Source organism: Oncorhynchus mykiss, chromosome 1, assembly GCF_057628025.1.
Source record: "Oncorhynchus mykiss isolate SJ-2025 chromosome 1, ASM5762802v1, whole genome shotgun sequence".
NCBI lineage: Eukaryota > Metazoa > Chordata > Actinopteri > Salmoniformes > Salmonidae > Oncorhynchus > Oncorhynchus mykiss.
This window is the reverse complement of record NC_143022.1, coordinates 75813685-75830010: the sequence shown is the minus strand read 5'-3', so window position 1 is coordinate 75830010 and position 16326 is coordinate 75813685. Positions and strand designations below refer to the sequence as shown.

The 16326-nt window shown below is 39.7% G+C and overlaps 1 protein-coding gene across 1 annotated transcript; it reads left to right on the top strand.

The window, feature by feature from the left end:
* Positions 1–3275: 3275 nt before the first annotated feature.
* On the top strand, positions 3276–4652 carry LOC110532660 (uncharacterized). The gene is made up of 3 exons (XM_021616746.3): positions 3276–3463; positions 3667–3949; positions 4101–4652. Exons 1-3 carry the CDS (start codon positions 3276–3278, stop codon positions 4650–4652), a joined length of 1023 nt encoding a protein of 340 aa, XP_021472421.2.
* Positions 4653–16326: the final 11674 nt, after the last annotated feature.

The following is a 16326-nucleotide window of genomic DNA, read 5'->3' as shown; positions in this document are numbered from 1 at the left end:
GTATTATGGTAATTTTTGTTAACTACCACGTTGTGTACACTAAACTATGTAGAATATTGGCCTGTTGGAAACTACAACTCCCTACTACATATCACATTTCAGGCTGGATCTGATTTATATCTAGAGAAATGTGTGCGTTGAGCTCAGAAAAAAAATGAACAAAATGGAATTCAAATAATTGAACCAGAAGGTCAATTAGTTGTTTAAAACATTTTAAATAATCAAAGTTTCGGTTCATCGCTCAGCACTACTAGGCTTGCAACACCTGAAGTTTGTCTGCGTTTTTTGGGGATGAACACCGGAGGGCACTATATGTCAAAATATGACACTTTAAACTGTTCTCACCAGCATATCACCTGGTCTCGTGGCACACACACAGTTATCACTGACACTGGTTAATACAGTCCACTTTGAAAGGTAATGGGATTGCCTAAAATTTGGAAAACACATGTAAATGTAAAGGTCAGCAGGACGCTGATTAGTCTCACTGGTTAACATATTTAGTCAATATTCTAGGAAAGGAGAACACCCATTGGGATAATAATTAATAACCAGATTGATGCCCAGTGTTGACATTACTGTACCAACAATGATGTGTTATAGATCAGTACACGGCTGATCTTGCTCATGCTACGTAGCATAAACACAGCTGATGATTAGAATGAGTAACAGTGAAGGGCTAGAAGGAAAAAAACTAGTATTAAAGGATGGACACACCAACACCTGCATACACATTGATCTGTTAAGGGTTAGTGGTTCTGCTCTGATCATTTCATTTCTAGACTCCAGACAGGAGAATAGTGATCTTTAACTGAGCCACCTTCTCACACTTTCCTTATGCAAAGCGAGTAGTCATGTGTCCAGTCTTCTTTTCACTCACCGTTAACAGCGCTAAGCCCCTCTGTCTAGAGCTAAAGGATGCAGATGCTAAGAGCTGATCCGTGTACTTGTGTGTCCATTCATTAATCTGGGCTCTGAGGCAAAAAACTGTCTGCATGCCAAACCCCTGACTGTTAGCTTGTGTGTAACAGTCAACTGACTGAGTACCACAGGAGGTTGGTGGCACCTTACTTTGGGAGAACCGGCTGGTGGTAATAAATGGAGCGGAATCAGTGGAATGGTATCAAATACATCAAAAACATGGTTTCCAGGTGTTTGATGATATTCCATTTGCTCCGTTCCAGACATTATTATGAGCTGTTCTCCCCTCAACAGCCTCCACTGCTGAGTACACTCCTGTCCAATTAGACCCACTCTAACTACATCACCAGGTTAAGCTGATGGCCTGAATGGTAAACTGCCATGCAGTATCTGGACATACTCAGTGATGTGGCTAAGATGTAAAGCTTGTTACTTATTATTTTTCTTTGGATGTTATCAGTATCCAGGTTGAGCCTTGCTACCGTACCAGCAGAAACTTGGAGCACTCCTTGACAGTAAGTCATTAAGTCATTTTTTCCCCTTACATTGCATGATACCATTACAAGAGCTACAGAGCCTTCTGAAAGGATTCACACCACTTGACTTTTTCACATTTTGTTGTGTTACATTTAAAAGTGATTAAATAGCGACTCTAACAACACCCCATAATGTCAAAGTGGAATATTTTATTTTGAAAACAATTCAAATTCATTAAAAATAAAAAGCGGAAATGTCTTGAGTCAATAAGAATTCAACCCCTTTGTTATGGCAAGCCTAAATAAGTTCTGGAGAAAAAATGTGCTTAACAAGTCACATAATAAGTTGCATTGTAGGCTCTAACCTAATTTACAGCTGTATGTCGGAAGTTTACATACACCCTAGTCAAATACATTTAAACTTTTTCACAATTCCTGTCATACGCTCAGGAGGGAAATGCTTTCTGTCTCCTAGAGATGAACGTACTTGGTGCAAAAAGTGCAAATCAATCACAGAACAACAGCAAAGGACCTTGTGAAGATGCTGGAGGAAACAGGTACAAAAGTATCTATATCCACAGTAAAACAAGTCCTATATCGACATAACCTGAAAGGCTCATAAACCGTCATAAAAAAGCCAGACTATGGTTTGCAACTGCACATGGGGACAAAGATCGTACTTTTTGGAGAATTGTCCTCTGGTTTGATGAAACAAAAATAGAACTGGCCATAATGACCATCGTTATGTTTGGAGGATAAAGGGGGAGGCTTGCAAGGCGAAGAACACCATCCCAATCGTGAAGCACGGGGGTGGCAGCATCATGTTGTGGGGGACTTTGCTGCAGGAGGGACTGGTGCACTTCACAAAATAGATGGCATTATGAGGATGGAAAATTATGTGGATATACTGAAGCAACATCTCAAGACATCGTCAGGAAGTTCAAGCTTGATTGCAAATGGATCTTCCAAATGGACAATAACCCCAAGCATACTTCCAAAGTTGTGGCAAAATGGCTTAAGGACAACAATGTCAAGCTATTGGAGTGGCCATCACAAAGCCCTGACCTCAATTCTATAGAACATTTGAGGGCAGAACTGAAAAAAGTGTGTGCGAGCAAGGAGGCCTACAAACCGGACTCAGGTACACCAGCTCTGTTAGGAGGAATGGGCCAAAATTCATGCAACTTATTGTGGGAAGCTTGTGGAAGGCTACCCGAAACGTTTGACCTAAGTTAAACAATTTAAACAGCAATGCTACCAAATACTAATTGAGTGTATGTAAACTTGGGAATTCCCACTGGGAATGTGATGAAAGAAATAAAAGCTGAAATAAACCATTCACTCTACTATTATTCTGGCATTTCACATTCTTAAAATAAAGTGGTGATCCTAACTGACCTAAAACAGGGAATTTTTATTTGGATTACAGTTTTTTCCAATTGCTAACACACTAAAATGACATGCACAGCACAATTATTTAAACTGACACACAGAGAGCAAAACCTCTTCTCAAGTCTCCAAAAGTCTAAACACATTTTCTGCTTTACACACATTTTGCAATTCAAAATGGCACTTTTTAAATGCATTGCACATGGTTCTCTGCATAAGACACAACAATCTGACATAAAGTCACATGTTTGCCATTTCAAAACACTGCCATTCAAAATTACACTACATGAGCTAATTGGCCAATACATGTGCCACCTGGCCTGGCCAAACACCTCAATGGTTAATTGTTACCACTTCAATCAGGAAGTAAGCGCTATGAAAAGACCACAGGTGAGCACCTTTTGTTTTACAAAAACAATGGAAGCTGTTGCAGAGAGAGGAAGAGGAAGAGGGAGGGTGAGAATGAGAGGGGGAGGAAGAGTGAGAGGTATGGGTAGAGCTGGTAGAGGAGTTAATGGCCAAAGAAGACAAAATCTTTCAAATGAAATCAGAGCAACCTTAGTTGATCATGTCATCAACCATGGGCTGACATTGCGAGAGGCTGGACAGAGAGTGCAGCCCAACTTGAGCCGTGTTACTGTCGCCTGTGTCATCCGGACATTTAGACTGGAGTACAGGTATGTAACCAACATTTCTTTCATACTATGTAGTACACCCCATGTTATAGTGTATCAGTTGGGTGACACCTGTTTACTTCATGAATGGCTGATGTCATACACTAACTGCACAAATTTCCTGTAGAATTTACTCTACTGTGGGGGAAATATCTTTAGGCTGCATTGCCCAAGCCCTATATTTTAGTTTTTTGGTTTTTCTAAAGGACTGAGCGACGCAACCATGGTAGAGGAAGGGGCCAAATGTTCACCGGGGTACAGGAAGCTAACATTGTAAACTTGGTTTTGGAAAATAATGAAATCAGATTACGAGAAATTCAAAGCCACATCATCCAAGACAACACCATATTCAACAACATTCAACGAGTCAGTCTGTCCACATTGGCTCGCATTCTCACGCGAAACCAAATCAGAATGAAACAACTTTATAAGGTGCCGTTTGAGAGAAACTCTCAAAGAAACAAAGAGGTCAGACGAGCATATGTGGATGTAAGTACAATATTGACTGCAGTAAACTACACGCAACATTGTTTCCCAGTGTACTGGATAACACCATATTGACTGCAGTACACTACACACAACATTGTTTCCCAGTGTACTGGATAACACCATATTGACTGCTTTTGTTCTATGTTTTTAGGGAGTACTGGAAATGGATGCTCATGCAATCCCACATGAGTTCATCTTTATAGATGAGGCTGGGTTCAACCTAGCAAAGACCAGAAGAAGGGGGAGAAACGTCATTGGCCACAGAGCCATTATAGATGTTCCTGGCCAACGTGGTGGGAACATCCCAATGTGCGCTGTCATCTCCAATACGCATGGTGTCCTCCACCGTCATGCCAACCTTGGACCATACAACACAGCCCATATTCTCACATTTCTGGACAGACTCCACAACATTCTCATACCACCAGAGCGTATGAATGATGCAGATCATCAAAGAACCCGGTACGTTGTAGTATGGGACAACATGAGCTTTCATCGTGCAGCCCCAGTCCAAAACGGGTTTGCTGACCACCCACCATTTCTCGTGCAATACCTCCCACCATACTCACCATTTCTGAACCCCATAGAAGAGCTGTTTTCGGCATGGCGGTGGAAGGTATACGACCGACAGCCCTTTGTGCACAGGCCTCTTGTGCAGGCTATGGAAGAGGCATGTGATGAGATTGATGTGGGTGCGATTTAGGGATGGATAAGGCACTCAAGGCACTTCTTCCCTCGATGTCTGGCAAGGGAAGATATTGCCTGTGATGTGGACGAGGCGTTGTGGCCTGACCCAGCTGTGCGGCAAGATGCTGCCTAATTATTTTTCTTGACTCTTTTTTTCTATACATTTTCTGCAATTTTCTTTTTCAGTTTACTGTTTTTTGTGAGCATATTTTTGTTCAGTCCAATGTAAATATATCTGCTGTGCATATGTTGCACTGACTTGTTTGGTGAAAAATAAAATAAAATCAAAACTGTTTCAAAAGCATGTGTGTGTATCTGCAAATATTTCTGTGCATCTGAAGATTTTCAACAATTTGAACTATTTTAGTATTATGGCAAAGCATACTAAAGATGAGAGTGCTTTTCATTATGCCCAACAGTGTGTAGTTGGTTAGACAAAAATCTGCTAATATGAATGAAGTGTGTGCCATTTCGTGCAAACATTTGATTTTGATAATGCTATATGTAGTTTTGGTTGCAGTGCTTCATTTTGCAGGATATATGAGGTATTTTGCAGTTTGGTTGTGTGGTTTTGTGAATTGTGTTAAGTATTTTGATAAAACCAGCCTAGTTTGCAAAATTGTGTTTTAGCAATTGGGAAAAACTGTAAATGTCAGGAATTGTGAAAAACCGTGTTTAAACTTCTGACTTCAACTGTATCTATCTGTGTGTGTGAGAGTGTGTGTGAGTGTGTGTGTGTGTGTGTGTGTGTGTGTGTGTGTGTGTGTGTGTGTGTGTGTGTGTGTGTGTGATGTGTACTGTATATTCATTTGCAATAGTTAACATTCTCAGCCATCCAGCAAGGTCTTGTTTTTAGCGCTAGCCCTAACAGAGCCAGACTTAGCCTTCTTAAATCCAGCCCAAGACAGTTTTACTGCCAGACAAGCCCCATCGCCTGCTGCTGAGCAAGGAGATTTTTCTGATTGGCCTTCCCTTAAACACAAACAGTGGGTTATTTCAGCTGTGAGTAAAGGCACTTTATTATGTGAGGGACTGTGCAAAGTGTCTGGACTGCAGAGCAACCGTGTAGCTGCTATCGATTCTTTGGGTAAAGATGACGGGAGTCTAAAGTTTGAAGGCCAAACCAAGACAAAAGCACAGAATGACTGTCAAGGAGGCAAAGTGAGTGGAGATTGTTTGGACTTGAGTGGACTTTATTGATGGACTTTCAGAGCTAAAACCTCAGGTTTTACATTGGGCCTATTGAAGGATCATGTATCCTGTCTTTTTGTGTCTAATTACAAATGGATCAGGCCAACAGTGAGGATGTATTACTTATTTTAAGAGCATAAAATATACCAGCCCTGATATGTATCTTATCTGATCCCTTTGACATGGAAATATATATTTTTTTTATATCACTCAAGTGAAACCGTGCATCTTTCCACATGGTCCTGAAATAAGATAACATTGTTAGGCTACTGTGAGAGAACAAATACAAGATTATGTTATAATACTGTTTATGCATTGAACAGCTTTGATGAGTACTCTCTCATCTGTGTCTATGGGACAGAGTTGGGCCTCTGGGGCTTGAGCTGACAGTCGACTTGGTAATAAAACCTAAAGACTGCATTCAGTTGACAAGGTGTGATGGGTGTAACCGAGATAGAGATAGCCTGGAGGAATAGAACAAAACCCTCACTGTTCCCAATCATCCTGGCACCTGGGCCGTGTTGGGGGTTCAAACAATACCAGGTGCAGATAACCAGGAGATTAACCCAAAGTGGCTTATGATGCCCCCCGATCTGTATGGGGGTGGAACCAGCCATGACTAAGCATTTTTAATGTCAGCTATATAAGAAACAGGATTCCTCTGGAAGGTTAAGCTCTCGGCAACACAAACTTATGAGTGTGCGGTCGACCAGCTTCATTATTGCTTGTTTGAATAATTGTCCAAATCTCTCTCAGCATACAGTGGGGCAAAAACGTATTTAGTCAGCCACCAATTGTGCAAGTTCTCCTACTTAAAAAGATGAGAGAGGCCTGTAATTTTCATCATAGGTACACTTCAACTATGACAGACAAAATGAGAAAAAAAATCCAGAAAATCACATTATAGGATTTTTAATGAATTTATTTGAAAATTATGGTGGAAAATAAGTATTTGGTCACCTACAAACAAGCAAGATTTCTGGCTCTCACAGACCTGTAACTTCTTCTTTAAGAGGCTCCTCTGTCCTCCACTCGTTACCTGTATTAATGGCACCTGTTTGAACTTGTTATCAGTATAAAAGACACCTGTCCACAACCTCAAACAGTCACACTCCAAACTCCACTATGGCTAAGACCAAAGAGCTGCCAAAGGACACTAGAAACAAAATTGCAGACCTGCACCAGGCTGGGAAGACTGCATCTGCAATAGGTAAGCAGCTTGGTTTGAAGAAATCAACTGTGGGAGCAATTATTAGGAAATGGAAGACATACAAGACCACTGATAATCTCCCTCGATCTGGGGCTCCACGCAAGATCTCACCCCGTGGGGTCTAAATGATCACAAGAACGGTGAGCAAAAATCCCAGAACCACACGGGGGGACCTAGCGAATGACCTGCAGAGAGCTGGGACCAAAGTAACAAAGCCTACCATTAGTAACACACTACGCCGCCAGGGACTCAAATCCTGCAGTGCCAGATGTGTCCCCCTGCTTAAGCTAGTACATGTCCAGGCCCGTCTGAAGTTTCCTAGAGAGCATTTAGATGATCCAGAAGAAGATTGGGAGAATGTCATATGGTCAGATGAAACCAAAATATAACTTTTTGGTAAAAACTCAACTCGTCGTGTTTGGAGGACGAAGAATGCTGAGTTGCATCCAAAGAACACCATACCTACTGTGAAGCATGGGGGTGGAAACATCATGTTTTGGGGCTGTTTTTCTGCAAAGGGACCAGGACGACTGATCCGTGTAAAGGAAAGAATGAATGGGGCCATGTATCGTGAGATTTTGAGGGAAAACCTCCTTCCATCAGCAAGGGCATTGAAGATGAAACGTGGCTGGGTCTTTCAGCATGAGACAATGATCCCAAACCCACCTCCCGGGCAACGAAGGAGTGGCTTCGTAAGAAGCATTTCAAGGTCCTGGAGTGACCTAGCCAGTCTCCAGATCTCAACCCCATAGACAATCTTTGGAGGGAGTTTAAAGTCCGCGTTGCCCAGCAACAGCCCCAAAACATCACTGCTCTAGAGGAGATCTGCATGGAGGAATGGGCCAAAATACCAGTAACAGTGTGTGAAAACCTTGTGAAGACTTACAGAAAACGTTTGACCTCTGTCATTGCCAACAAAGGGTATATAACAAAGTATTGAGATAAACTTTTGTTATTGACCAAATACTTATTTTCCACCATAATTTGCAAATAAATTCATTAAAAATCCTACAATGTCATTTTCTGGATTTTTTTTCTCATTTTGTCTGTCATAGTTGAAGTGTACCTATGATGAAAATGACAGGCCTCTCTCATCTTTTTAAATGGGAGAACTTGCACAATTGGTGGCTGACTAAATACGTTTTTGCCCCACTGTACATGCATTTCCACGACACTACTACAGTAAAAGGAACATGTTGACAAAAAACATAATCTTTACTGATGACGTCTTACAGTGCCTTCAGAAAGTATTTAGATACCTAGACTTACTAAATGTTGAAGCTTGAATTCAAAATGGATTAAATATGTTGTTTTTGCACCCATCTACACACAATAACCCATAGTTATAGTAGTAGTTAAGTGAAAACATGTTTTAGAAAATGTTGCAAAGTTAGTGAAAATACAATACATAAATATCTATTTTAAGTATTCACACCCCTGAGTCTTTGTAGAAGCATATTTGGCAATTACAGCTGTGATTCTTTCTGGGTAGGTCTCTAAAATCATTGCTAGATGACAATTTTCAGGTCTTGCCATATATTTTCAAGCAGATTTAAGTCAAAACTGTAACTCGGCCATTCAGGAACATTGACTGGCTTCTTGGTAAGCAACTCCTATTTAGATGTGGTCTTGTATTTTAGGTTATTGTCCTGCTGAAAGGTGAATTCATCTACCAATGTCTTGTGGAAAGTAGACAGAACCAGGTTTTCCTCTAGGATTTTGCCAGTGCTTAGCTCCATTCAATTTATTTTTTTATCCTGAAAAACTCCCCAGTCCTTAACAATTAAAAGCATACCCATAACATGATGAAGCCAATGTATGCAGAGCCCCTGCCTTATCAATATAGGTAAATATATGATTAACATTTGAGGGGCTCTGTCTTCAATATAAAGTACTTCAAATCAAATTGTATTGGTCACATACAGATGGTTAGCAGATGTTATTGGTCACATACAGATGGTTAGCAGATGTTATTGCGAGTGTAACGAAGTGCTTGTCCTTCTAGTTCCGACAGTGCAGCAATAACAACAAGTAATCTAACAATTCCACAACAAATACCTAATACACACAACTCTAAGTAAAGGGATGGAATAAGTATACAGATGAGTGATGACCGAGCGGCATAGGCAAGATGCAATAGATGGTGTAAAATACAGAATATACAAATGGGATGAGCAATGGAGGATATGTAAACATCATTATTAAAGTGGCATCAATAAAGTGACTAGTGATCCATTTGTTAGAGTGGCCAATGATTTCCAGTCTGTATGTAGGCAGCAGCCTCTCTGTGTTCGTGATGGCTGTCTGATGGCCTTGAGATAGAAGCTATTCTTCAATCTCTCGGTCCCAGCTTTGATGCAACTGTACTGACTTCGCCTTCTGGATAGTGTCATGACGTTGGCCTGGGGGGTTGGTTTATGACAGTCATAAATACCTCTTCCCCCCTTTTTCCTCCCTACTCTACTGAGGTTACATTTAAAAAAAAACTTGGTTAACATAGAGATTCTGGGAACACCAAATAATTTCTGTTAAACTCACAGACACTATTTTAACAGTTTTGGAAACTTTAGAGTTTTCTATCCAAATCTACCAGTTATATGCATATCATATATTCTGGGCCCGAGTAGCAGGCCGTTTAATTTGGGCATGCTTTTCATCCAAAATCCCGAATGCTGCCCCCTACCCTAGAGAAGTTAACATACAAACCATCGGACAGTCAGACTGTACACTCTTGTTCCCTTTCTCTCTTTCTCTTCCCTCTATCGTTCCAGTGCTTTACCCTGAAACAGACTTTCTATTTTCAAACGCACTTCCTATTGAAGTTCATTAGAGCTGGACTATTATTGCCCTACCATAAGTATTTGGGTGGTTGCTTGCAAGTTGTGTATTGTTATTTGAACTGTATTGAGGTGGGGTGTACTAATGACATGTGGCCGAGAAGATTGTGGACATTTTTAAGGCCTTTGTTGTGTCTATGAACACCCCCCACATTCATACCCTCTGCACTCCTCCACTGGAAGATAATACATATTACTGCAAATCCTCTGTTGATGACTGGGTTCTTTCTTGTATGAAGTTGCTGTTCAATTGCTCTGCCATTATTATTATTATTATTATTATTATTGTATGAGGTATTATTGGTGGGGTTACCCCTGTGCTGTGATGTGGGTTTTATAGTGTGTGTATTCTCTTTTCTCTCCACTGGCTATCTGGTAAACAGGCCACATTCTAGGCAGTCTCTTCTGCTGATGTGTGTGGGTCTGGTAGTGGTACTCTCTCTATTCTACTCTTTTCCTTTCGCATGGTTAATACCTGCCTGGAGTCCGAACAAAATCTTTCTTTACCCCTCTCTAATAAATAGCGCTACAAACTTCTGTCGCGATAATTTTTAATCCCAATGATAATAACTAACAATCAATAGCTCTGACCAATTCCCGAGGTTTGTAAGACCATGGGTATAATAATAATTAGTCAAAGACTCAGCTTATTCAAAAGGTTAGTACAGTTTATTCAGAGAACGTTCTAAAGCCAAGAATACAAAGACATTCATTTTATAGCTGTGCACATACTTCCACACAAACAGTAGGTATCCTACGCACATACTGTCCTGCTACCCAGCCAACAAAGATTAGGGGAGGCCGTGAGAATCGCTCCCCATCCTCCCTCAAGATAGGGAGACCCCTCCCTCAGGATAGGTCGACACCGAATCTTGCTCAGACAGTCTGTTTTTAAGATACTATAATAGACATATTGTACAGATATATTGTTATACCCTAATTCTGCCTAAAAACTACACTCACGGATATATAATTCTACTGACTAAAACCACACACATCATTAAAATAATCTCATGATTCTAATCAATTTCATACAATCATATGGTTTCAGGGTGGAATATTCTAATCATTAATTTAAACATATAAATCCCATTAACAACTTCTGACCCACTGGGAATGTGATGAAAGAAATAAAAGCTGAAATAAATCAGTATCTCTACTATTATTCTGACATTTCAGAGTAGAGTGAGTAAAATAAAGTGATGATCCTAACTGACCTAAGACAGGATTAAATGTCAGGAATTGTGAAGAACTGAGTTGAAATGTATTTTCCTAAGGTGTATGTAAACTTCCTACAAATATAGGTATTCCTCTTGTCCAGATGGGATAGGGCAGTGTGCAGTGTAATTGCGATTGTATCGTCTGTGGACCTGGAGGGGTGGTATGCAAACTGAAGTTGGTCTAGGGTGGCCGGTAAGGGAGGTGATATGATCCTTGACTAGTCTCTCAAAGCACTTCATGATGACAGAAGTGAGTGCCTCAGGGCTGTAGTCATTTATCTTTGCCTTCTTGGGTAGAGGAACAATGGTGGCATGTGGGGATAGCATACTGGGATATAGAGAGATTGAATATGTCCGTAAACACACCAGCCAACTGGTCTGCGCATGCTCTGAGGACGCGGCTCGGGATGCCGCCTGGGCCAGCAGCCTTGCGAGGATTAACACGTTTAAATGTTTTACTCACGTTGGCCATGTGGAAGGAGAGGGGTGATTGTTAGTGGGCCGTGACGATGGTACTGTATTATCCTCAAAGCGGGCAAAGAAGGTGTGATCCACGTGATCAAAACAGTCTTGAAGAGTGGATTCCGATTGATCAGACCAGCGTTGAATGGTCCTAGTCACTGGTACATCCTGATTGAGTTTCTGCCTATAAGACGGTATGAGCAAGATGGCGTCATGGTCGGATTTGCCGAAGGGATGCGGGGGAGGGCTTTGTATGCATCGCAGAAGTTAGAGTAGCGGTGATCGAGTGTATTACACCCACGCGTAGTGCAATCAATATGTTGATAGAAATTAGGTAGCCTTGTTATCAAATTTGCTTTGTTAAAATCCCCAGCTACAATAGACACATGTATGTTTTAGGAATTGTAATTATGAGATTTCTGTGGTTTGAATTTGGCGCCCTCTATTTTCACTGGTAGTTGTCATATCGATCCCGATATCGGGATTGCAGCCATAACAGGTTAATTAACTGTGCAGATCAAGAAGAGTTAAGAAAATATTTACCATATAAACTAAAGCAAAAAATTATAAAGAGTAACACAATAACGAGGCTATATACAGAGTTGATATCTTTGCCAGGATTTCTGTCGTTCAAATGGTTATTTTCTGTGATTTTATTAAGCAGAAAGTAGGAGAATAGAAGGGAGTATGAATGAGCAATGTATTGTATATGGTACACACCAAATTGGCCAGTTTTACCTAGTGTTGACTTTTCAGTGTAACATTTCTAGTCTTGATTCAGGAGTTAAATTAACTTAACATTCAGTGGTGTAAAAAAAAAAACGTGTGCTGTTGTTAATACCTAAATCTAAATCCCTTTAGATTTGTGTGTAGTTGTTGTGGAATTGTTAGATTACTTGTTAGATATTACTGCACTGTCGGAACTAGAAGCACAAGCATTTCACTACACACGCATTAACATCTGCTAACCATGTGTATGTGACCAATATAATTTTATTTTATTTTAGTGGTGTGGGATTGTGTAATTTTTACTCTGTGTTGAGTAAAACACTCAACCACCATAATCTTACGCCACAAAAAAATAACATACACTTTTCTAAACAAATCCAATCTTTTAGATTAATTTCACCCATTACTGTAATAGTTACAGTTGAGATGATTTTGGTAGTCCCATGAATCATTCATCCCTACCCTGGCAGTCATTCTAAATGTAGGAATTTGACAGTGCATGTCAATAAAAAAATGTATTTTTTGGATATCCTGACTCTGGATGGATTCCAATAGTAATTACACATCACTTTGCAAATCAGCATAATCTGACTTGCAGGCCAGATGTGACATATACAAAGGGAGTTTTGTAATGCTGCTATGTTAGGGTATAACTAGGCCCGCAAAAAAAGTATTTATGAGATATGTAATGCATTGTCATAAAGAGTTTGATTTGAAAGGCGATAAGTCTGCTGGAATCATTCAGAACCCTTAAAAATAGTAGAACCCATTTTAGAGGAGAACCTTTAGAAGATAAAATAGTTATTGGTAGAATAACTATTCATATAGGGTTCTAGGCATAGATGGTTCTAGGTAGAACCATTTACAGGGTGTTACCTAGCACCAAAAAGGTTTCACCTATGGGGACAAATCGAATAACCTTATATGGTTCTACTTTGCACCTTTTTTCAAGAGTGTAACATAACTGGTATCGTAAAAAAAAAGTGACTACAGAAAATTGTTACAGAAGATTGGTCTCTTGTCAAGTTCCTCCAATGTGACTAGACAATGAGTTTTGTGATATCCCTCTCCACAAAAAAATATGTTAAACTATACGCGACACAAACAAATCTTGTGAAGGTCTAATTATACAGGACAAACTATGGTTGGCAATTGATTCCTTTCAGACGTGGAAAACCCTTGGCCTTGATGGCATTCAAATAGAGGGACTGATCTCTATCCTACTATAGCAGGAGCCAGGGGGGGTACAAAGACCCAGTATAATACAGGAGGGCCCTCACCCTTCAATGTTGTATTGCAAAAATATTGACTAAATGTATTGCTCATAGAATTAAAAAGGTCCTACCAGACAATTTTCATCACGATCAGACGGGATTCTTAAAAGATATTGGAGACACCATTAGACAACTCCTAGAACAAATTGAAAACTATGAGAATGGAGGGAAACCAGATATCATCTTTAAAGCAGATTTTGAGAAAGCCTGCGTAACAGTACATCTACAATCTATAAGTGCCTGGATTTGTTCAACTTTGGAGAATCTTTCATAAGATGGGTAAAAGTCAAGTACAGCAATCCTTTATGTAAAATAATAAATAACAGTTACTTCTTTGGGAACTAAAAGAAGGTTGTCCTCTGTCCACTTATTTATTATGTCCATTAAACTGTTAACTATACAAATCTGATGTAATGATAACATTAAGGGGCAAAACATGCTTCAAGTTCTCTCAAGTACTCAATCTTTAGCCTTGAAGGGCCTTATTGAGGACCTGGATAATTCCTCGAGTTTCTTTGGACTTAAACCCAACTATGATAAATATACTTTATTACATATTGGGTCTCTAAAAGATAGAAACTTGTCGTAATTACTGATTCTGGTTCCTTCTCAAAAAACAAGCATTACCTCACAACCATACAAACAGAAAGAACTGAACTAAATAGGGAGCTGATGAGAATTGAACACAGGTGAAATCAAGGAACAAAAATGAAAGACAGGGCTACGTTCCAGAACACAAAGAAACAGGGCTATGTTCGAGAACATAAAGAACAAAAGGTTAACTAAGAAAAGAAAAGCAGAACCTTACACATACATACACACTCCAGACTCCGACATTGCTCATCCTAAAATGTCTGTATTTCTTCATTTCAATCTTTTACTTTTAGATTTGTGTGTATTGTTGTGTATTGTTAGACATTACTGCACTGTTGGAGTTAGGAACACAAGCATTTCACTATACCCGCATTAACATCTGCTAAATACGAGTTTTTGATCTATTTAGATTTTTTCATACCATTGAATTTCAATACCCAATATTTTCATACCCAATGTTGTCTTTTTGCAACATTTCCAGAAATATTTTCTACAAACTAGATTTTATTCCCGGCAAAATATGACTTAATTTCAGATTGATACACCATTACACAATATTTACCATCACTTGTCAATGCTTTTGATCCATGTTGTCACATCTACTCCCGCTCCGGCACGTGACATTACATATCTACTAACCACTGGTCCTGGCAACCCACATTGCGCGCACCTGGCAACCATTATTGCGCACACCTGCTCCCCCTCGTTAAGCACATATGGACTTCATCACCACCCTGATTACTCTCCCTTCCCATACCCTCAGTAAGCCTCAGTAGTAGTGGTTTTGGTTACGTTCAGTACTCTTCACCTGTTTGCTGATGTTTGCTGATGATGATGAAACACATTCCGCACCTGTTTTCTGACTCCCTGGGTATACAATACAGATTTCGATTTTTGATTGATTTTCACAGTTTTCTTAACACAACATTTTCATATCCAAATATCATGCCCAAAGTTTTCAGACTTAATTTCAGATTGATAAGCCATTACACAATGTCCTACCATTTAATTTTAATTATCAAGATTTTCATACCAAATTTAGCATTTTTGCAACATTTCCAGAAAATTGTTCTACAAATTTTAAATAAAAAACATAATTTTTTAAATTAGAGGCCTATTACAAGTATTTCATTTTGATCTATGCTTGGGTTCGTAAACAAAAATAAACGTTTGCAGCCCATGCGCTCTGGCTAGTAGCAGAGGTGGTTTGTGCACCTGGAGTGTGAAGTGGGCTCTCTCAGCATACATAGCTCTTTCATCATACTGTCATATCAAGAGATCGTGACTCACGGGGGAAGGCAAAAAGGGGAACACAATGTACTGAAAGTCTCCAGAGTCATAGCAAATGCAGTGTTCTGGTCTATCACCTTTGCTTTCAACACAATAAATTAGCAAATGGATACTGCCTATTCTCCCAGAGGAGTAAGGGAGCACACCTCATTATCTCTTTATAGCATTATTTGTACCTTCTATCTGGGGGAGAGAACCTTACGAGGAGGCTACAGTTCTAGCTTCCAGCAGCTCGACCGAGACCATGGAAGACATGCTTAACCACAGGGGTGTCGGAAGAATCCATTTCACAAAACCACTGAAAGGGAATATCAAATCACAAGGGGAGAGTGGCCTGTTAAATAGCCTAATGGTTGAAAAATATGGGGGTTTACCCATAACACATTGCATTCATACAAGATTATGGCCGGCAGGTAGCCAAGTGGCTCGAGCGTTGGACTAGTAACTGAAAGGTTGCAAGATCAAATTGACAAAGGTAAAAATCTGTTGTTCTACCCCTGAACAAGGCAGTTCCTAGGCTGTCATTGAAAATAAGAATTTGTTCTTAACTGACTTGCCTAGTTAAATAAAGGTAAAATAAAAATGAATACACACTCTGGTGTTAATTGATCAATCTGTCGCTGGGACATGTACATATTTCTTTTTAGAAATAACAGTTTCAACTCATAATTTCCTTAAATAAACTAACCGGTGCCAAATGTGAGAAGGATTATTATTATCGTAGGGTGCAGCATCCTTCCTGTCAATTTATTGCATAAACAATAAAAAAAAACTCCAATGGCATTGTTTAACCAAATAATAAATATTATTCTTATAATAATAATAATACCACATCTGAAAAATGTATAGGACTTGCCTAAAGAGTGCTTGTCTCAAACAAGTG